The sequence below is a fragment of the Haliotis asinina genome, chromosome 16, assembly GCF_037392515.1.
Source record: "Haliotis asinina isolate JCU_RB_2024 chromosome 16, JCU_Hal_asi_v2, whole genome shotgun sequence".
Lineage (NCBI taxonomy): Eukaryota > Metazoa > Mollusca > Gastropoda > Lepetellida > Haliotidae > Haliotis > Haliotis asinina.
The window spans coordinates 31,224,197-31,245,960 of record NC_090295.1 but is presented as its reverse complement, the minus strand read 5'-3'; the positions used below and the strand labels follow the sequence as shown (position 1 = coordinate 31,245,960).

At 36.8% G+C, this 21,764-nt stretch overlaps 1 protein-coding gene across 2 annotated transcripts in view; it reads left to right on the top strand.

The window, feature by feature from the left end:
- The first annotated feature begins 1,220 nt into the window (after positions 1-1,220).
- The window catches only part of LOC137268617 (DNA ligase 3-like), a 32,627-nt gene continuing 12,083 nt past the window's right edge, over positions 1,221-21,764 (top strand). Inside the window, exons 1-6 of one of the 2 annotated variants that reach the window (XM_067803192.1) lie at positions 1,221-1,379; positions 6,344-6,422; positions 11,397-11,899; positions 19,394-19,525; positions 19,915-20,021; positions 20,591-20,635. In XM_067803192.1, the coding sequence (XP_067659293.1) occupies positions 11,605-11,899; positions 19,394-19,525; positions 19,915-20,021; positions 20,591-20,635 (579 nt within the window). In that variant the 5' untranslated portion in view covers positions 1,221-1,379; positions 6,344-6,422; positions 11,397-11,604. The remainder of the gene's footprint in view (positions 1,380-6,343; positions 6,423-11,396; positions 11,900-19,393; positions 19,526-19,914; positions 20,022-20,590; positions 20,636-21,764) is intronic. The other variant, XM_067803191.1, reaches the window with a different exon arrangement.

Genomic DNA, 21,764 nt, shown 5'->3' with positions numbered 1-21,764 from the left:
TTAATTCATATGAGGGGAATATAATTTCAGGTGAAATGTGTTTGCAAATAATAGTGATAGTTTCATAACCTAAAACAGAATGTTAGGGTGTATTTGAGGTGTGTGAAAAATGTGAGATATCGCCGATCTGCTCTGATCCGCCATTGATGCCTGAGGGTTACAGTTCCATAACTTCTTTCGTTCTTGTTGATCTTATTCTTTGACAAAACTGGACAGGTGTTTTAGAACGCTTTGTGAGAGTTTTACGCTTTATTTTTGAAGGCAGCGTGACAGTGTCATATAACATTTTGTTAATGTCCATTCCATTCCCCACATGCAATAAGATATCTGAATTAATTTTTAATGTAAACAAAAATGTTTCAAAGTGGATTTTTTAAAAGGACAGCTGATGTTAACACGTGTTCTCGCGATACTTTTGCGTTCTTTAAAATGTTTTGGGAGGGAAGGCCGAGGTGTGTCATTTATTCTTTCATTCATTCACATGTGTACTTATTTCTTTTATTCTTTTTCTTTTATTTCGTTCTTTCATTCACAATATTCTTGCTCTTAAATCCTTACTATGATCAGAGACCATATACCGATATGGCCTCTGCTATAATTCATTCATTTATTGTAAAATTCCGACTGATACAATAAACTGGCTGAAGTTCTGTTAAACCAGGGATAATCTACAACGTATATACTCTATATAGTCTCCCTGGTTAAACACAACTGAAGTTGCACTGGGAACGAGCCATGTCAATGTGTACGTTGGAGCATGACGAGGCACACGTTTATTTTTCCGCTCCCACCTTTCACGTCATACACACAAAATCGTGACGTCACACTTTTTGACGTCACCCACACAACTAATGTAAACATTGGAGTCATTTATATAACACGAAAATGTTATTAAGGCTTGGCATCCCTGTCATAAAGGCATTTAGACTTTAGTTCTAAATGCTATTAATTATGTCGTAAATAAAAACAGGACGCAGTTTAGTCGGCGACTTTAATTTGATCTTGTAGCGAAGACCTATCTCAATAATAATCCTGATTAAAATATGGGCTTTCGCATAAAAGTTCAATCCACAGGTGTAAAGATCTCTAAATTCAAATTTCGATTTCATTGTTCTTGTGCGAGGTCGTTGAAATGGAAAATGAAGGATGCGCTGGGTTTAGCATAGGTACATGAAGGAAGGTGTGCCCGTGTGCAAATGCGGAAGTAAATAAAGCGCTTTGATTGGTCCATGTGACCATATCATTGGCAGACGAACGACTGACTGGGTCTAAATGATCAGTATATACTAACAGAAGGTCGACGCAATGCATGCCCACTGATAGTCAGCATTAGTGGAATGGTGGTACCTGCATTGTGATACAGTGACTGTCACTGCAAGGTATGCAATGATTGACTAAATCTACCTGTGACAAATAGTCGGAGCGTCCTGAGCACTCACATATATCAAGTGCTTCTCTGTATATATATATTTTTTATTCTGCAGTTCAAAGAAGGACTCCTGCAACTTAATCACCTGGTAAATCCCAAAATGGGACCGCGGAGGGCACACGTGTACGTGTATCTAAGTGATTTACCTGCACATGCGCAGAGTATGTAAACAAATTAAGGGAACAACATTAATTGTTATTGTGGAAATATGTTGATGCGTGATATATTACGTAGAAAAAAACTCGTGGCTGGTGCATAAATGGACAGGTAAGTCATTTCTGGAGTGATGCTTATCGAAGTAACATGTAGTGTGTCTCTTGGGTTCTATAAAAATATCTAAGATATGCCGCCTTATAGCGGGAACGTAATCACGTAATCAATATTCGCGCATCTAACACGAACGTTTCGGCACGGTATACGGAATTAACAAGGCACATGAAAATCAACAATTGCACAAACCTTCATCAATATAAAATGTTCATAAAAACATACGATTCAGCACTTGACACATCGCTGTCGTAGCGGAAACAAGTCATCATCCACACGACAGTTTCAAGGTCAACATCAATATTCGTGATAGCTAAAATCCGGACAAACTGGACTGTATATGTAGTGAATAGTTTACGCCAGCTGCTGATACAGATGTGATATTGAAGTTCATGTCTCACAATGCTGATAAGTAGGTTTTTGTCAGAAGATGTTCAGGGTTTGTCTGCTTTTGTCTTTTTCCATAAAAAGACCCATTTAAACAAGTAAAAGTTCCAGTAATTTTGAATGAAAATTTCAATAATATTCTACATAGCTTTGGAGACTTTTTCTGAATAAACACAAGCATACGTTCGTTTTTCATTAATTAAAACCATTTGATTTCATCATAAAGTCAAAAAAGTCATATTAATTGCTTTTACTTAGAAACTTTTGATGAAAATGTATTGTAAAGTTATAAGGATTGTGTCTGAAATGGGCTTCCACAGTTATTTTCCCCTACACTACACCACCCTCTGGGGTCATTACCTTTTAGCATTACCATTTACCAACACAGACTACCAGCAAATCAGTGATGTCATGAATGAAAACTATTTTTTAGGGTTTATTTTCGTTTTGATGTTTTGGTATTACTGCAGAAGAGTAAAAATACATTTGTGGGAAAACGTTGGATAAAACGTTTGTGATTTCCGAATAGTGACAGCAGGAAAAAGAAGACAATTTCTTGTTTACAAGCATGAAATCTTACGTCACACAGTATGTGTAGCAACCGCGTGAATCAGGAAGTGACAGGTTCACGAATATAGTTTTCTGCGAATTTACATGAGGCCAGGATATTGCTGAGTGCAGCGTAAAACTAAACTCACTCACTATCCAAGATACAAAACAACCAATTTAATTTCTGCAAAATTCCTCATGGGGTCTATGCAGGGTGGATACATCAAAGAGGAAGGGGATGGTGTGGGAGATGCACTCTATTGAGAAAAGGGGTGGTGCGCACTTCATTTTCACCTGAGTTTCAATGGCTATTCAACCAAATCTCAGTATAAAAGGGGGTGCACACCCCTGCAGCCCCCTCTCTGGATCTGCCTATGATGTATCATAGTTCAGGTCAAGGAACGTTGGAGAGCACTTGGGGAAAGTTTGAGGTCTCATCAAGTGTAAAAATGTTAAAGAGTGCAGTCAACATAAATATGATCCCACCTAACATCACATCACTTGGCCAGTACCATCATCGTTCTAGCTAGTACCGTGGGAACTGGCATGCATAACAGTATAGAGCCATCATTGGACCAATGCTTGTTTTCCATTAGTTGCCCATTACAGGCCAAACTGTGCTGGGCCTGATGCATGACAGTTACCTTAAATACTGCACTGCAATACTGCACCAGCCCAGTACTGTCTCAGTATAGACAGTGCACTTCCTGTCTGGAGAATTGTAGGGGATTATCTCAGGACCATGTCGTCTACTCGGGAGAGATGGTCGAAAGGTAGAGTGTGGCATTTGCTACATTTTTCTGAATGTAAATTTACTTAATGTGACTCTAAGAAGTAATGGTATTTGTTGAGAAGCAATTATTAAGGCTACAGTTTCAACTAAGGTTAAGTGTTGAACTAAATTTTGAACAATAACATGCAGTATGAAGTTTGCTGGGACAAGGGCACTTGAAACATTCAGTATGTGTCATGTTATTAGATCATGGAAAACCTGTTAGTATTATTCGTTTATTTTATAGTATTGTTTGATAATCCTGTCATATTGGACAAAATGTAAAAAAACTGAATGGTAAAATACAACTTTGAAAATACTTTAAAAAAGACTGTACCAGGTGAATTGAATTTTGAAACTTGTGTTGAACAAGCTCATCCAGAAGAACAGTGAAAGAATAATGCATTGTGTTTCCTTCTTGTTTTATGAATTAAACTCATTTGGATAATCTTGTGTTTTCTTTTCTTTTACAGAGCTTCTTTTGGTATCAGCTTGTTTTAAATAGGAGAAACTGTATTAAACTTAACTCTGCCAGTACCGGCGAAACTGTAATGGACCAGTTTGCAACTGTTGCGGCTTCAACACCAACATGCCAAATAGTACAGGGTCAGTTCCAGAATGCCTTAAATGGGCCAGATTTTCTGACTTTACTGGCATAGTAATAACCCAGTTATGCGATGTTAGCAGGGTGTTATGATAGTGAGGGTCCAAGTGAGGGTTCTAGTGAAATCCCGTATCTAACTTGCATGCTGGTCTGCTTGGGGGAATCAACTCAGCAAAGAGTGTGAAGTCACCTAATTACAACTTTATTAACAAGAAATAGAATAACAAGGGTCAGGCCTACCATACTAACGGTGAACAAATCATCAAAACTGAACTCATATACTCCAAAACTGAACTCATATCCACCAAAACAGAACAAAAATCACCAGAAACTGCCACAATATCCTCTAAAACTGAAACAACCCCCTGCAAAGTGTAATGGAAAACTAATCGTTTGAAATAGAAACAAAACTCATGTATCAGCTACAACAGCGCCCGAGAACGGTTGCCGAGCGCACAAAACGGCAGTCACAGCATCCAAAAACGGCAACCATAGCATCCTGAAACGGTATAAATATCATCAAAGATAGTGGTGTGAATAGAACAGACAACCGAGCCATGAATTTTTCTTATATGTTCTGTATTGTTTTGTCTTGTTTGGTGTTACAATACAGAAATGCAAAGCATATTCTGAAACACAAATAAAGATGTTTTGAGTTACATTATCCAACAATGCAACTTCCAACATTAACTGAAGCATACATAAATATAAATCAATCACTGCCATTACCACAATCCCTACATTACCTCTTTACACCTGGATTTATACTCTTCAACTATGGACATATTTATACTCTCTTCTCTAGGCATAAACAGAATTAATCTGCTTAAGGTGATCTCAAACAAGATATGTCAACTTTTAAGGTCAATACCATCATGTAGGCAACTCGAACTTGTCCGCCAATTTTTGGAAGACTATTCTACTTCACTAACGGGGGTGGTAGGTAATTTTGATAAACTGACAAGAAAACGTTCACAAGATAATATAACACTTCTGAACAAAGTACCATAATAGTTCTATAAACTAGAGAAATATCGTGAAAAGGTTTGCGGACGTGAAGATACGGCAATGAGTAGCATGAGACAGTATTTACGAAACATTACCCAATGACATTACAACCTGGACTTCTCCAAAGTTGACAAGGCACCTACATTTATACAAATTTCAGCAAATTAACTGAATTCTCATAAGCGTGATCATTACAACATTAATCAGAAACATGTCAATATTGTAAATACCTGAAGGTTTCATTTCACTGCAGAAAATGTTTGGCAAAAGACTCAGTACCATCTGGGTCGACAAACTTTTGAACGCCATGCGGTCGAAACTTGGGAGCGTTCCGTGATCAGAAGTTATGTCTAAATATTAGTGAAAAAGGGAGTGGCTCATTATTGATTATGTGATGCAAGCAAACATGATAACACTGATGCATGAACATATTCAATCCAGATGGTGGCGATTGGAGATGAACAGGCTATAGTCAAAAACATTTTTCGTCACTATGAGTCCAATTTGATATCGGAATGTAGCGCATCAACCCACTGTTGTATTAAGCTTGAAATACTTCATACTTCCCAGTGTCAGGCTTGCAAATCTGCAAAATTTGGTCCCCCGTTCGGCCAAAAAGGTTTTGTACTTTGTTCTTGGCAATGTGTCGTGCTATTGTTTTTCTTCTTGTTTTTCTTATAAAGTATTCATAGAGTCACATTCAACGTTAATATATGTTGGTGATTTAAAACGTTGATCACTATCTGTGAACTGTATATCTAAGTTTCATTTTGACTTTCACAATAAAGTGAATGAGTGCAAACTCAATCCACTGATTAGGGCAAGGACTTTTGTTTCAAATCCACAGGAGGCAACATATTGAGACTTACAAGAACTAAGAAGAACGAATGTTTGTACCACAATTTAAGTGTTATTTTATTGTATTTTTAATTAAATGATGTAAAGATGAAGAACATGGAGATGATAACATTGCAAAATGAAAAAACATCCTGATACACACTTCACAATTGAAATTGTTAGCCAGTTTATGTTTCCTTCTCAGGTGGTAACGTAATGTTGTCCGAGTTTTAACTCCTTTTTACACTGAATACACTCAGACTTTGACATTTTCGGAACAAACCTTATTCGGTCGAACGGGGCACCAAATGGTGCAGAATCGCAAGCCTGACTCTGCTAAGTCTGAACATAGATTTGAAGCTTAATACAATAGGGGGTTGATGCGCTACATCCCGATGTCAAATTTTCAACATTAGACACATAGTGATGAAAAACATTGTTGACTGTAGCCTGTTCGCCGTCATCTTTGATGATATTTATACCGTTTCAGGATGCTATGGTTGCCGTTTTTGGATGCTGTGACTGCCGTTTTGTGCGCGACTGTTCTCGGACGCTGTTGTAGCTGATACGTGAGTTTTGTTTCTATTTCAAATGATTAGTTTTCCATTACAGGGGGTTTGTTTCAGTTTTAGAGGATATTGTGGCAGTTTCTGGTGATTTTTGTTCTGTTTTGGTGGATATGAGTTCAGTTTTGGAGTATATGAGTTCAGTTTTGATGATTTGTTCACCGTTAGTATGGTAGGCCTGAGGGTGGCCTGATGATACAGAGTCGGTACAAAACTCTGGGCTGAGGGCTAGAGCTGACCTGTGTTGGGAGTCTAAACCCTACTGCTGGACAAATGGAGGTTGAGACTGTTTGACTAAAATTGAAACAATGCAAAGATTATGATTTGCTGACAGATACAAACATGGGAGTAACCTACAATAGCAAATGAAATACAGAATAAACAAGATGGGGTGTGTCTAACCAGAACAATTTCAATGACCAGACAGGAGGAGTACTTCATCTTTTAAATCCTATTCTAAGTGGCGTTAATCTTGTTGGCACATTTACTGGATGCTTGATTGCTTACTCTGGGCTGGATCTTTAACAACCCTTTACTGGTGTTTGCATAATGTTATTTTATTGTAGGTGATGGCATGTTTACCTCATCAAAGCAGTTTATTAACCTGTCTAGACATAACCCATCTCTTAGTGAATGGTTTGTGTTACAGTGGAGTTCTGATTATCTCAGGCTAGGATTTTTATCTCTGTGAAACTGTGTGGTCATAACTTATACCCTTTCCAATAGAATGTCTGTGAGATAAGTTTTACTACTTTTGACAGGAGTCTTTGTCTAAGCTATTATTGATACATGATAAAACTAATATCCTATATTTATATTTTCCTAATATTTGAATGCTGATGTATTGTTTGTACTGGTTACAATTGATGATGAATTTTGGTATGAATTGTTATTTCATGATAACTTCCTCTCTGTCTGAGAAGGTTTGGTCCCCAATCTTGTTACAAAAAGAAAATATGGACAGTAGTATAAATTTAGTTGATGGACAGTTGCATTAGAATGACAATTAAATATATTATTGTGTCTCTCTGATATAGGGCACAGGTTATTTTGCTGTCATCAGGGTGTCTGGATGTGGAATTTGGCTTGTCTTGGCTCCGTGTACTGGTTCTTGTTGTTTGCAGGAGGCCTTGTGATGGTTCCACATCCTAATTTTGGGAGTCGACTTGTCCATTATCCCATACAGACAGATGATTTGCATGAAAATACAAAGCAAATGGGAGTAAGCTAGTGGCAACAATAAACATGCAACTTTTTTTGCTGTGCAGAATATGTACGTAAGGATAGTTTTTCCTGCAAATAAATTGTTTATTAGCAATATATGACACTTATAATGAAGTCACAACCTGGAATGAAGCATGGGCAATGTACATGGGTTAGTAAGTATCTCCTGTTAGGGCAAAAATGTTATGTAGAAGCAAACATATATACATGTGCTTGTGCATTTAACAAGTGCAATTGTTCTTTGAGCTCATACATGTACATTTTAGTTTAGAACCATTTGTTACATACTAATTTGAACACCTTTAATTTGTTTAGTGATTTTTATTTTGTTTTATTTTATCATTTGATTTTGGCTTTGGTTTACCTTGATTGATTTAGTTTACTTCACTTAATTTTGATTTGGGGGTTGGGTTTTTTTAATATTTTTTTGGTGCCTCTTAGCAACTATTTCACATGAAGAAATTTGAAACCAGGAGTCTAACTCCTCAGACTCAGACGATACTTGAGGGTATTTTTGCCCTTTCAAGCATGATGGGTGCTCTTCCTGTATCTGTGACGGAGCTTGCACACATTGTGTGGGTGCTGTGCCCAGTATAGAAAATAATTACAATCCTACTCTGACTTCAAAATTCTAAAATGCTCAATATTTCTTCGCTGTTAATGTTTTAATACTGACAACCAACATGTATGTGCTCGTGAGTGGCTGGATGTATAGGTACATGTATGTGTAAGTTCTGACTTCTTTGAGGGAATGTCAGTTTTATGTAAGGCTGCATCGTTGTCATTGAGGAAGTTCTCATCTAGTATCACCAAGTTTGGTAATGAGGGCCAGACATAGAAATTTTGTGAAAATTCCTGATCCTCAGTGACAAAATCTGACATAACTGAACTAAACACTCCATGTGCAATTTGCCACCAACACCTTAAACTTGTGGAAAAGGTGAGTTTCCAAGTACAAGGTTGTTGAATGCTTTGTTTAGAAAAGCAGACAAAATACCACAAATGGATGCCCCTGTATCTATGAAACAATTTGTTGTTTCACTCCCAAATGTAACTTGAAGAAAACTTTTAGCATGGGGTGTAACTAAGGATACAGTTGGATTTTCACTGGCAAAGTTACTTTCCATGATATGGGCATGCACTTCCTGTCTGATGAATTGTGTGTGGAGTTATCTGAGGACCATCTCAAGAGAAATGGTCAAAATTTTCTTCATTTCTGAATGTAAGATGTGACAGTAATAAGTAATAGTATTTGCTGAGAAGCACTTATAAATACTACATTTACAGTTAGAGTTAAGTGTAGGGCTAAGTTATGAACAATAACATGCAGCATGAATTTTGCTGGGACTAGGGCACTTGAAACATTCAGTATGTGTCATGTTGTTAGATCGTGAAAAACCTGTTGACATTCCTCATTCAAGAACATAAGTTCTGTATATGGCTTATCTTATAGTATTGTTTGATAATCCTGTCGTACTGGACAAAAGCCCACAAAATTGAATACTAACAGAAACTTTGAAAATACTTTTAAAAAAGACTCTATAGGGTGAATTGAATTTTGAAACTTGTGTTTAGCAAGCTCACACAGAAGTACAATGAAAGAATAACACATGATGTTTTCATTCTGTTTTAGAGTTTGTTTTAAATAGTAGTAATTGTATTAAACTGAAGCTGACCAGTGGTGGCCAAAGTGTAAAGGGTCAATTTGCAAACATTACAGCTGTGTACTGGGTCATACTTCTTTGCCTGTACTGGGCCAGTTCAACGCCAGTGTGCAAAATAGTACAGGGCCAGTTCCAGAATGCCTTATGTGGGCCTGATTTTCTAACTTGACTGGGCCAGCAATGGCCCAGAGACGTCATGTTTGCTGGGATGTGAGAATATGCTTGCAAAATAAATAAGGGATCATTCATAATTTATGATATGGCTAGGGAGGCGATGATCATTTACAGAGAATTAGAAATAGAGAAACATGTGGTATGTGAATGCCAAAAAAAATTGTGAATAGAGAGCTTCCTTTCCCCCCTCCCCCCTGCTTCTTGTGTGTTGATGACATTTTTTTACCTGGCCAGACTGTCATGATCAAAGTAATCATTATTCATTACAAATTCTGGTGGCCATAACGACATCAAGGTAAGTTTTCAGTGTCCAGATTATATTCCACAATTAAGTCAGTATCACCAAAGTTAACTTCACTCATTATTGTTTTATTGATCAATGTTCCATTAGTTAGGCTTCCTCAGCACGCACTTGGGCATGTTGACCAGCTATATATTATGTTATTTTTATGCTAAACAATATCTGTTCGAGGCGATGGGGCAGCCTAGTGAATAACACTTTTGCTTATCATGATGAAGACCCGGGTTCAGTTCCCCAAATGGGTACAATTTGTGAACCTCATTTATGGTGTCCACACCACGTTGATATTGCTTGAATAATGCTAAAAGCGGCATAAAACTAAATTCACTCACATTAAATTTTGTATAGCACCAATATCCACGTCAACTGCTCAAAGATGCTTTTGTTTTTGGTTTTTGTTTTCCCTCAATCACTGGATGTCAATCTCAGTGCAGCCATTAGGTGTTTTGAGATATTACGTCTTTCCCATGCTTACCCGGTACCCATTCACAGTTGGAGGGATTGGGACACATAGTTAGTGATGGGAATTGGGTACCAAATCCACTATCAATTATTGAGGACTTGCATCGAATGATTATCGATTATAATCAAAATAAAGTCGAGCACCCTTGTATCGAACTCTGATAACTATATATCTCAGTTGTCTCGATGTAGCATCATGGTCGCTGCAAAATACTTTGTACATTATCATTATTCAGGCACTTTTAATACAATATGATGTCTTGATATAATTTCCTGGTCCAAGAGACAAACTTACTTGATATGTGGAAAGACACTTGATATTCACCTATCTGTCATGGGCAAGTATCCCTCTGAACTGAGGTTGTTTCCACATAGTCACGCACGGTGCAGCATGAATCAAAGAGAGGTGGTAGTGTAAACTAATTAGGGATAATTGAGTTGAAGGTGTCACTTGTTTCTTGTTTAAATAGTATTAATTAAGAAGTTCATTAAAAATATCATCAGTGTTTCATTTTATTTTAGTGTTTTAATTACACTTTGTTATAATTTTCAGTGGCACAGTTACATAGTTAAGACTTTGTGTTTTGTTGTATCAGTCTTCCTGATTGTTTACAGATATTTTTTAGAAGGAATGTTTTTTGAACAAAGTCACTGTTCTGGGTCAGACTGACTCTTTTTGTTAACCTAAATCATTTCTTTTACAACATATTCACATTCATTCAGAAACCACTGCTGTCTTAGGTCATGTATTTATGGGGTTCAGAAAAGAATTAATTTCTAGTAATTATCTGAAGAAAACCCAGAGTAGTTCAAGAGTGAGGAATTGCTGCAGCAATATTCCAGCAATGTCACAGCTGGAGAAAGGAGTTTCACACTTTGTGCCAAGAAGAGGAATTAAACCGAGCTCTTTGGTGTGATGAACACCTTAGCAACTAGACTACCCCACAGCCCCTAATGGTCATGGACATTTGACACTTGAACATAAGAAACACAATTGAAGGTGGTCAGGGATTTGAACCTATGATCATGGCCTCATCAGTCAACCGAGTCAATAGCTGCTACTGTGCCATTCATCCTCCCAAAGGTTTGCATAGAGCTCAGTTCCATGCATATTTCCAGCAATTATCAATTTCTCTTTTTTCTATTTTCCAGATGAAGAAAGAGTGACTGATGGGAAGCACATCTATGATCAAGTTCCTCATCTGAGTCTTTTACAGAAACCTCTAGAACACTTCCACTTGGTCTCTGTATCGACATCTTTTGGCAATTTTACATTCCTTAGCAATAAAACCTTTGCTAAGCAACACTCAGCGAAAGTCTTCATCTCAGTACAGTTTATAACTTATGTTCTAACATCATAATGTCTGAACAGATCTTCTTTATTCACCCTGCAGCATCGGGTAGGTCAATCTGTAGAAACTGTGGCCAGTTTATTGCAAAAAAGATGTTAAGAATTGGCAAAAATGTTCCCAACCCATGTGATTTGGAGAATGAGGGATGGGGTGATATAACTCTATATTACCATGTTCCCTGCATGTTTGAGGAGTTCGACAAGGAAAAAGCCAAGGAAAGGAAGATCAAGTCTCCTGCTGATGTGTGTGGGTTTGATCAGTTAAAACAAGATGAGAAGGAGACTGTTCTGAAACTCATCCATGGTGAGTATATGTGATTCAAGACATCATTGTGAGATATACCATTTGTTTGTTTTTTCAAGTTAGAGGTTTGATATGAAGAACTGATATAATTATGCTTGTTTCATTTGATCGATTACAGTTATACATTACTTTTAGCAGTATTCGAGCAATATTGTGGCAGGATTCCAGAAATGGGTTTTACTGATTATGTACCCATCTGGGGAATCAAACATTTGTCTTTGGTCGTATGTGTTTGGGATTTTTTAAACATTTGTTTTAACCAGATTATGAAACATCCAAATTGAAGTACAGATGGGATGGTCTCTGAAAAAATTTCTGTTAATGGCTTAGTTTGAATCCATTGTCAAATTTTCCTATGTTGAAAGGATAACTGATAGGTGAATGTTGGTATTTATTCACATGTTTCAATGAATAAATAATCCACAGACCTATTGCAGTATTGCAAACTAGAATGGTATCACAGGATTATGATCCATAGTAGTATCATGATATTGTGGTCCAGTAGATATCAAAGTATTGAGATCCATAATAGTATACTATCAACAAAAAATAAGGGAACTAAGAAATTGAATGCAGCAGATGTCATTTGAAACCTCCAATGACAATGAAATTCCATGTGATGCATTACCAACACATGATGCACGTGCACACAGAAATTAAGCTCCGTTAACATACTGGAGAAGTCACAATCACTGATGCAAAAAAGTTGAACACATGCTGAAAAGTGCCCCTGAGGCAATATCTCAGTAAACAAACATAATGGAGAATTGTGCTTACTTTTCACAAGGACAGTTATTAATCCCTTGTGCTCATTACATGAAGAAAGTGTAGAGACCATTCTTGCTAAAGATACTGACCATTTAGACTTTGCCTGTTTTTCTGATTCAGATGGCAGTGACACTAAGTGAATAAACAGTGACCACCAGGTTATCATTTGTAAAATTTGCTTTTACATATGTTAATTCAAGTTTACCTCACTACAAGTAATTCATTGATTACATTATTATAACACCTTATCTCAGTTTTCTATTTTAATACAGGGCTGGTTATATGTTAACACACCCAGCAACAGTTTTCAGTTATAAATTAGCCCTGTGAACTCTTTTCTATTTTAGGAGTCTCACACTGTAGAAAGCGATTACCATGACATGATTCTGTGGTTCAAACTGATTAAACATGTCCTCACTCATCCACCTCCAAACCTAGTTTAGCTAGCTGAGCTACTGTAAACAAGTATTCCAATTACCCTGAATATGGTTCTGTGCTTGAAGCTGAATCTTCTGGATTTTAAAAATGTGATAATGCTTACTGTGCATATTCAACCTCATCCTGTGCATCATACTTCAGCGATCTGACTAGCAGTTCGATGTCCATTAATTCCTTGCTGTGATATTGCTGGAGTATTGCTAAAAGTGATGTATAACCATGCTCACTTCCCCCCTCCCTCATTCAATGCCAATTAAAGAGATCATTTTTTTTTTTAAGTAGAAATGAAATTGTGCTGTTGATTGGCTTTCCAGACTTGATTATTGACAGTCTGCTGCTTTATAGCTGGAATCTTGATGATTGCGCGTTAACCAACATTTTTACCAGCCAACAAATACAAGCGTCATGACATTGCAGTATGATGAAATAAAAGTCTTAAATTTGAACTAGATAATGCCATAACAGATTTAAACATTGATACATTCAAATGATACTGTATATGGTACAGTTAAAATAAAGTGATACATTTGGTCTTCCTTGGATTCATTTCAGTTGTATACAACAACTTATTGTCTGTTTGCAGTGAAAATGTACTGTTGAATTTCACTTTACACAAAAAAGTGCTTTGAATAAAGTGAACTTAAGATTGAGAATCCAAGTTTACCTTGCCAGCTGAACATTTAAATCTCAGAATTTTATTCAACTCAGCATAAAAGTTGTTAAACAAACATTCATAGTTTTAAATTGCTATTATTGGTTTGTCTTACAAGGGGGTATGCACATTAAATGAAACACCGAGAAGAACATGTGTATTTATTTTACTGCACCAACTACTGCACTGACTTCAATTTACTTTTTTGTTTAAGGTGAAATTCATTGGTTCTTTGTCATTGCAAACAGACTTTAGTTGAAGTTGATCAGTCAGGATATCTTTGTATACACCATAGAAACAAACCAAATTATGGAGCCATTATTGTATAAATAGATTGTGGCAACATGACCAGAATGTCACTAAGGTGTCATATTTGCACTGGGAGTATGCATTAAATTTATGCAGTTGGTAATTGTAGTTCAATATTGGCTTCAAACCAGTGAGAGGAGGTACAGTGTTTGCTACCTTTCTAGAATATATGTATTCTTTAGTTGATATGAAAATGAAATTTAGTACATCATTTCTTCTCTCATTGAGTCTGAGAATAATGGTTTCATCATTTAATTTCAACTGTGTGTCTGTTTCCTTTTCAATCCATTCTAGTAGATCTTGCCACAACTTTTTGACATGTTTGCATGTAATAAATGAAGGACTGATTCCATTTCAGTGTCACAAAAAGTACAAAGTGGTGATTCTATTAGTTTGTATTTATGTAAATGTTTATTGGTTGTAAGAATCCTATGCAAAATACAGTATTGAAGCCATCTGTGTCTAGATCTACATGAAGCTCAAATGGTATAAAACTGTATGTTGTCCATAGATTAGGTGTGATATCTTTATAGTTCTTTTCCACCATTTTTGCTTTGTTATGCTGAGAGAAGGAAGCGTATGTTTCAAGCAGTGATTGAAATAATTTTTCAACTCAACCTGACAGCAGGGCTGGTCATCTTGAAAGTTGCCTGCCCACCTTTTTAACATACTTTTTTGCAATAATTTACAAAAACGCCGCCATTTTGTAACAAGTACAAATGAGTAAGTAACCTTGTCTTTGGTTTGTTCTTATTGAACTATGTGACTACAGATATCCAATCACCGTGTAGCTTACTACGCCATCCGGTTTTAGTGTCCTATTGCTATCTTCATTTGCTGAAGAGTTGTCCATGTATAATTATGGAAAATGCTCGTAGCTTTCATTCAGCTTTCTTAAATCAAAATATGACATGACAATTAAAATGGAATGATCGTCTTAAGAGCGAACTGAAAGTAGGTCAGCCTTAAAAATTTTAGAATGACAATCGGGCTGGTGGAGAGAATTTCCAGGCAGCCTAACTCAGTCGGGCAGGCCGTTATTTCGATCACTGGTTTCAAGTACTTGTAAGGTCTCCCTAAACGAGTGCTCTGACCCGTCTAAAATTATAGTTGTATCATCGGCGAACTGAGTCAGTAGGTGTTCTAAGTCAGTCATAGTTATTCCTTTTATTTTTTTGTTTTGCCATAACATATGGGCCTGAATTTCTGCTACTATGAGAAATATATACGGTGAGAGGGGATCGCCTTGTCTGCAACCCAGCGTAATTTGGAAGAATTCTGATGGAAATCTGTTTACAAGAACACTAGAATTTATGGTATTGTAGAATGTTTTTAACCAAGTTTTGATAGAGGGTCCGAAATTGAAAAAGTCAAGACATTTCTTAATAAAGGACCATTGCACAGAGTCGAAAGCTTTTTCAAAGTCTATAAGTATCAAAAGTCCAGGTTTATTCGTATATTCTGTGTAGTCCATAATGTTGTTAATCCGTCTTGTACATTCTGCAGTGTATCTACCTTTCATAAAACCGTTTTGGTCTTCACTAATTATATTAGAAGTATGTTTTTAATACGTGATGATATCTCTTAGCTGAGGCTAGTTTGTATGATATGTTTAATAGTGAAATGGGTCTAAAGTTTTTCAAATTGTCCTTAGATTTATCTTTTTTCGGGGATACATGTTATGAGACCTTGTTTTTGACTTACAGATAGCTCACCTTTCCTATATGCTTCATTTAATGAATTGATTAAGTATTTATTGATGTCTTTCCAAAATAATTTATAAAATTCAGCTGTAAAGCCTGATGGACCAGGGCTTTTTCCATTTTTATCCCCCCGGCATGTAATGCGTCTGTCCGTCCGTCCGTAATCATTTTGTTTCCGGAGCATAACTCAGAAACCGTTCAATATTTTTAGACCAAACTTGATAGATATAATGATCTCAACCTATAGTCGTGCCTTTTGCTATTTACAGAGTTTGGGCATTTTTATAATTTTTGTTTTTCCATGGAACATGTTGGTGTTAGTCTAGTGATGGGGCAGGCTTCGTTTCCGGAGCAGAACTGAAAAACCGTTCAATATTTTTCTGCAAAACTTGGTAGATATATGTGGCAGACCCCAACGTGGTGCCTTTTGGTATTTACAGGTTTTTGTGATTTATTATTTTCTTGTTTTCCATGGAAACGTTCTGGACTTAGTCTCAAAATGGAGGGATGTGCTTCGTTTCCAGAGCAGAACTCAAAAACCATTCAATATTTTTCTGCAGAACTTGGTAGATATATCAGTCGGAACCTAAAGTGGTGCCTTTTGCTACTTACAATATTTTGTGATTTATTATTTTCTCGGTTCACGTGGAAACGTTTTTGACTTACTCTCAAAAGTGAGTGGTGTGTTTCGTTTCTGGAGCAGGACTCAGAAATTTCTTAATATCTGTCAGTGTTACATGGCAGATATGTGTGGCAGACCCAAAAGTGGTGCCTTTTGCTATTTCCCTTTTTTATGTATTATTTTCTCGGTTCCATGAACATGTTACTGACTTCGTTTCCGGAGCACAGCTTGAAAACCGTTTCAAATCTTTCAAAAGATCTTGGCAGATATATGAGACAGATCTTGAAATGGTGACTTTTTCTGATTACAGATATATGGCATTTATATTTTTCATGAATTCCATGGAAACAATTCAGACTTGGTCTAAAAACACAATAAGTAACTGTCGGATGATTTGTCCTTTCAAATATGTGGGGGCAGGGGGATATGTCATCTTCTGATGACTCTTGTTCATATCATTTTAAGCTGTAAGCACTTCGTCGTATTGTTGTTCGCCTTCGAGAGAATGGGCGTCATTATCAGATAATCTAGGTATTTCACTATCTTTGAATAAAAATTCTAAATCGACATCTTTGACATGTTTGCTGGTATATAAAGTCTGAAAGTAGGTCTTTGTATGGTTGATAATATCCTTTGTTTCGCTTATTGGTCCTTCATCAGTTTCCAGCTTCGTTATTTCTTTGTTTAGGAAATTCTATTTTTCCAAAGATAAGAAGATTTTTTATGTTTTTTCTCCTCTTTCATACCATTTTGCTTTTGATCTCAATATAATGCCTTCTGTTTTGTATTTATTTAATTCAAATTGTTGATCTTTTATTGTATTAATTTCTTCTATCAATTTTGACTAAGTCAGTTCATTGTCAGTACTGTCTGGTTTCACTTCGATACTTTCAAATGACTTCAATTTACTTTTTATCCCCCCAGCATGTAATGTGGGGGGATATAGTCGACGCCTCGTCCGTCCGTAATCATTTTGTTTCCGGAGTATAACTCAGAAACCGTCCAATATTTTTAGACCAAACCTGATAGATATAGTAAACTCAGCCTATGGTTGTGCCTTTTGCTATTTACATATTTTTGGCATTTATATTTTTTTTGTTTTTCCTTGGAACATTTTGGTGTTAGTCTTATGTTGGGGTGGGGTGGGCTTCGTTTCCTGAGCAGAACTCAAAAACCGTTCAATATTTTTCTGCAAAACTTGGTAGATATATCAATCAGAACCTAAAGTGCTGCCTTTTGTTATGTACAGGTTTTTGTGATTTATTTATTTTTTTTATCCCCCTGGCATGTAATGTGGGGGGATATTGTCGACACCTCGTCTGTCCGTCCATCCGTAATCATTTTGTTTCCGGAGCATAACTCAGAAACCGTTCAATATTTTTCTGCCAAACCTGATAGATATAGTAATCTCAGCCTATGGTTGTGCCTTTTGCTATTTACAGATTTTTGGCATTTTTATTTTTTTTGTTTTTCCATGGAACATTTTGGTGTTAAGTCTAATGGTAGGGTGGGCTTCGTTTCCGGAGTAGAACTCAAAAACCTATAGTTCAATATTTTTCTGTGAAACTCGGTAGATATATCAATCAGAACCTAAAGTGGTGCCTTTTGTTATGTACAGGTTTTTGTGATTTATTATTTTCTCGGTTTCCATGGAAACATTTCATACATAGTCTCAAAAGTGAGAAGTGTGTTTCGTTTCCGGAGCAGAACTCAAAATCTGTTCAATATGTTTCTGCAAAACATGGTAGATATATCAGTCAGAAGCTGAAGTGGTGCCTTTTGCTATTTACAGGTTTTTGTGATTGATTATTTTCTCGGTTTCCATGGAAACATTTCATACATAGTCTCAAAAGTGAGAAGTGTGTTTCGTTTCCGGAGCAGAACTCAAAATCTGTTCAATATGTTTCTGCAAAACATGGTAGATATATCAGTCAGAAGCTGAAGTGGTGCCTTTTGCTATTTACAGGTTTTTGTGATTTATTATTTTCTCGGTTTTCATGGAAACGTTTCAGACTTAATCTCAAAATGGAGCAATGGGCTTCGTTTCTGGAGCAGAACTCAAAAACTTTTCAATATTTTTCTGCAAAACTCGGTAGATATATCAATCAGAACCTAAAGTGGTGTCTTTTTGTATTTACAGGTTTTTGTGATTTATTATTCTTTTGGTTTCCATGGAAATGTTTCAGACATAGTCTCATAATGGAGGGATGTGCTTCGTTTCCGGAGCAGAACTCAAAAACCGTTTTATATTTTTCTGCAAAACGTGGTAGATATATCAGTCAGAACCTGAAGTGGTGCCTTTTGCTATGTACAGGATCTTGTGATGTATTATTTTCTCGGTTTCCATGAAAATGTTTCGGACCTAGTCTGAAAAGTGAGTGGTGTGTTTTGTTTCCGGACCAGAACTCAAAAACTTCTTAATATCCGTCTTAAAACTTGGCAGATATGTGCGGCAGACCCCAAAGTGGTGTCTTTTGTTTTTTAAAGGTTTTTGTGCTGTAACATTTCAGACTTAGTCTCAAAATGGAGGGGTGGGCTTCGTTTCCAAGAGCACAACTCGAAAACCAGTTCATATCTTTAAAGAGATCTTGGCAGATATGTGAGACAGATCTTGAAATTGTGACTTTGCTGGTTACAGATACATGGCATTCATGAAATCCATGGAAACAATTCAAACTTAGTCTGAAAAACAATGAGTAACTCTCAGATGATTTGTCCTTTCAATCATGAGGGGGCCGGGGGGATGTGTCATCTTCTGATGACTTTTGTTTGTTTAAAGTGAAATTCGTTGGTGCTTTGTCATTGCAAACAGACTTTAGTTGAAATATTTGTGTGTACTGTGCCATCAACAGCCTTTTTCGCTTCTGCACAATTTGGGTAAGTTTGGTAATTCAGATATCCAGAAATATGTTTATCCAGACAAAATGTTGAAGAACACAGAGTTTAGATAGGCAAAGTTTGACTCTAGCCCCTCTGTTAACATACTTCGATCAAATTTGCAGATACAAATATAAAGAGGGAGGACAACTCTCTCCATCAGTTCCGCTGTCTCTGTAACAAGATATCTGGGGAAGACAGCAATGCTGGCAAGACTGCTCTTGTGTCTGACTACCTCAAGAAGGGGACCAGTGGCAGTAAGTTGCTTGAAGTAATGTATAACTTACTCAGTCACTCACTCACCCACCCGCCCACAGGCAAGACTGCTTTTGCGTCCGACTACCTCAAGAAGGAGAGTATTCGTAGTAAGTTGCTTAAAGTTATTTATAACTCACTCACCCACCTACCCACAGGCAAGACTGCTCTTGTGTCTGACTAGAAGAGGGGGACCAGTGGCTGAAAGTTGCTTGCAGCATTGTATAACTGTCAATGTTTTGAGGCCTTCTGACTTAGTTGGATCATATCCCAGTTTGACAGATTGATGCTCATGCTGTTGATCATTGGATGGTCTGGTCCAGACTTGACTATGTGCAGATCCATATAGCGGGAATATTATCAATCAGTCTTTCAAACCTGTCTTTTGCAGGTGGCTTCAAAGGTGATGTGTATCTGTTGATGAAGTTTTTGCTGCCTGGTGTTGTGAAGACTAACTATAGACTCAGTAATACAGATCTTGTCAAGTACTTCAGTGAGGTGGGTACATCCTTATAGAGGAGGATCATTCCCAAGGGGCATGGGTATTACAGTTTAACGTGGCACAGTTCAGGGTGCAATTTTGCTATTTGCAACCGACACTGGTGCTCAAAATGGCTGGTGCAGGTTCATTTGGTGGTAAGTGAATGGAAGTAATACGTTTATCTCCTTGTGACTTGTTGCAGCATAAACATTTGTGTACTTCTGAATCTGCCACAATATTGGGAGTGATCATATAATTGAGATTTATAAATACAGGTAATGTAAAACTCAAACAGAATCATTTATCATCATGGGGTCAGGTTCTGTTGAATGTAATATTCACACTACACTTTATACCCTTACTGCATGTGGGACTCTGTCAGCGGCCCTAAATCATAGTTTATACAGACATTTCATTTACATGCACATGAATTTCAGTGAAGATATCAAATTGCTACATGTTTCAGTATACAATTTGCATACAAAAGTATTTCTTAAAAATTTGAGAAATGGTATATTTTCTTTTTGATTTACATTGTACTGTCCGTGAAGCTGAAAACAATGTTTTAAAATATATTTGTCTGCAGATATTTGGTACAAGTCACAAGGCAATGGAGGAGGATCTAGCACAGGTATGTGTATCATGTTGTATTCAGTGTTGGACAGAAAGGACTAGCTAGGATAAGTGTCCAAGTTTCAGCTTGTTCAGTAATTGACAGAAAAGGAGCTAGGAGAACAGTTATATCAAATACATATTCTACTTGATACAGATATTCACAACAGTTGAAAGTGATTCACTTTTAATGTAATGCAGGGGGATATAGTCGAGACCTCGTCTGTTTGTCCATCTGCCCGTCCGTAATCATTTTGTTTCCGGGGCATAACTCAGAAACCGTTCAATATTTTTAGACCAAACTGTATAGATATAATAGTCTGAACCTATAGTTGTGCCTTTTGCTATTTACAGATTTTTGGCATTTTTATTTTTTTTGTTTTTCCATGGAACATTTTGGTGTTAGTCTAATGGTGGGGTGGGGTGTGGTGGGCTTCGTTTCCGGTGCAGAGCTCAAAAACCTATAGTTCAATATTTTTCTGCAAATCTTGGTAGATTTATCAATCAGAACCTAAAGCGGTGCTTTTTGTTATGTACAGGTTTTTGTGATTTATTATTTTCTCGGTTTCCATGGACACGTTTCAGACTTAAGTCTCAAAAGTGAGAGGTGTGTGTTGTTTCCGGAGCAGAACTCAAAAACTTTTAAATATCTGTCAGTAAACATGTGTAGATATACATGTGTGGCAGACCCCAACGTGGTACCTTTTGGTATTTACAGATTTTTGTGATTTGTTATTTTCTCGGGTTACATGGAAATGTTTCAGACTTAGTCTCAAAATGCAGGGATGGTCTGCGTTTCCGGAGCAGAAGTCAAAAACTTTTCAATATTTTTCTGCAAAACTTGATAGATATTTGAGGCAGACTACAAAGTCATTCCTTTTGCTATTTATATAGTTTTGGCATTTTTATTTTTCCTGGTTTCCATGGACACAATTCTGACTTAGTCTCAAAATGGACAGATGGGCTTCATTTCTGGAACACAACTTGAAAACCATTTCATATCTTTCAACAGATCTTGGTAGATAAATGAGACAGAACTTGAAGTGGTGCCTTTTGCTGTTTACAGATATATGGCATTTATATTTTGCATGAATTCAGTGGAAACAATTCAAACTTAGTCTAAAGACATTAAGTAACTGTCAGATGGT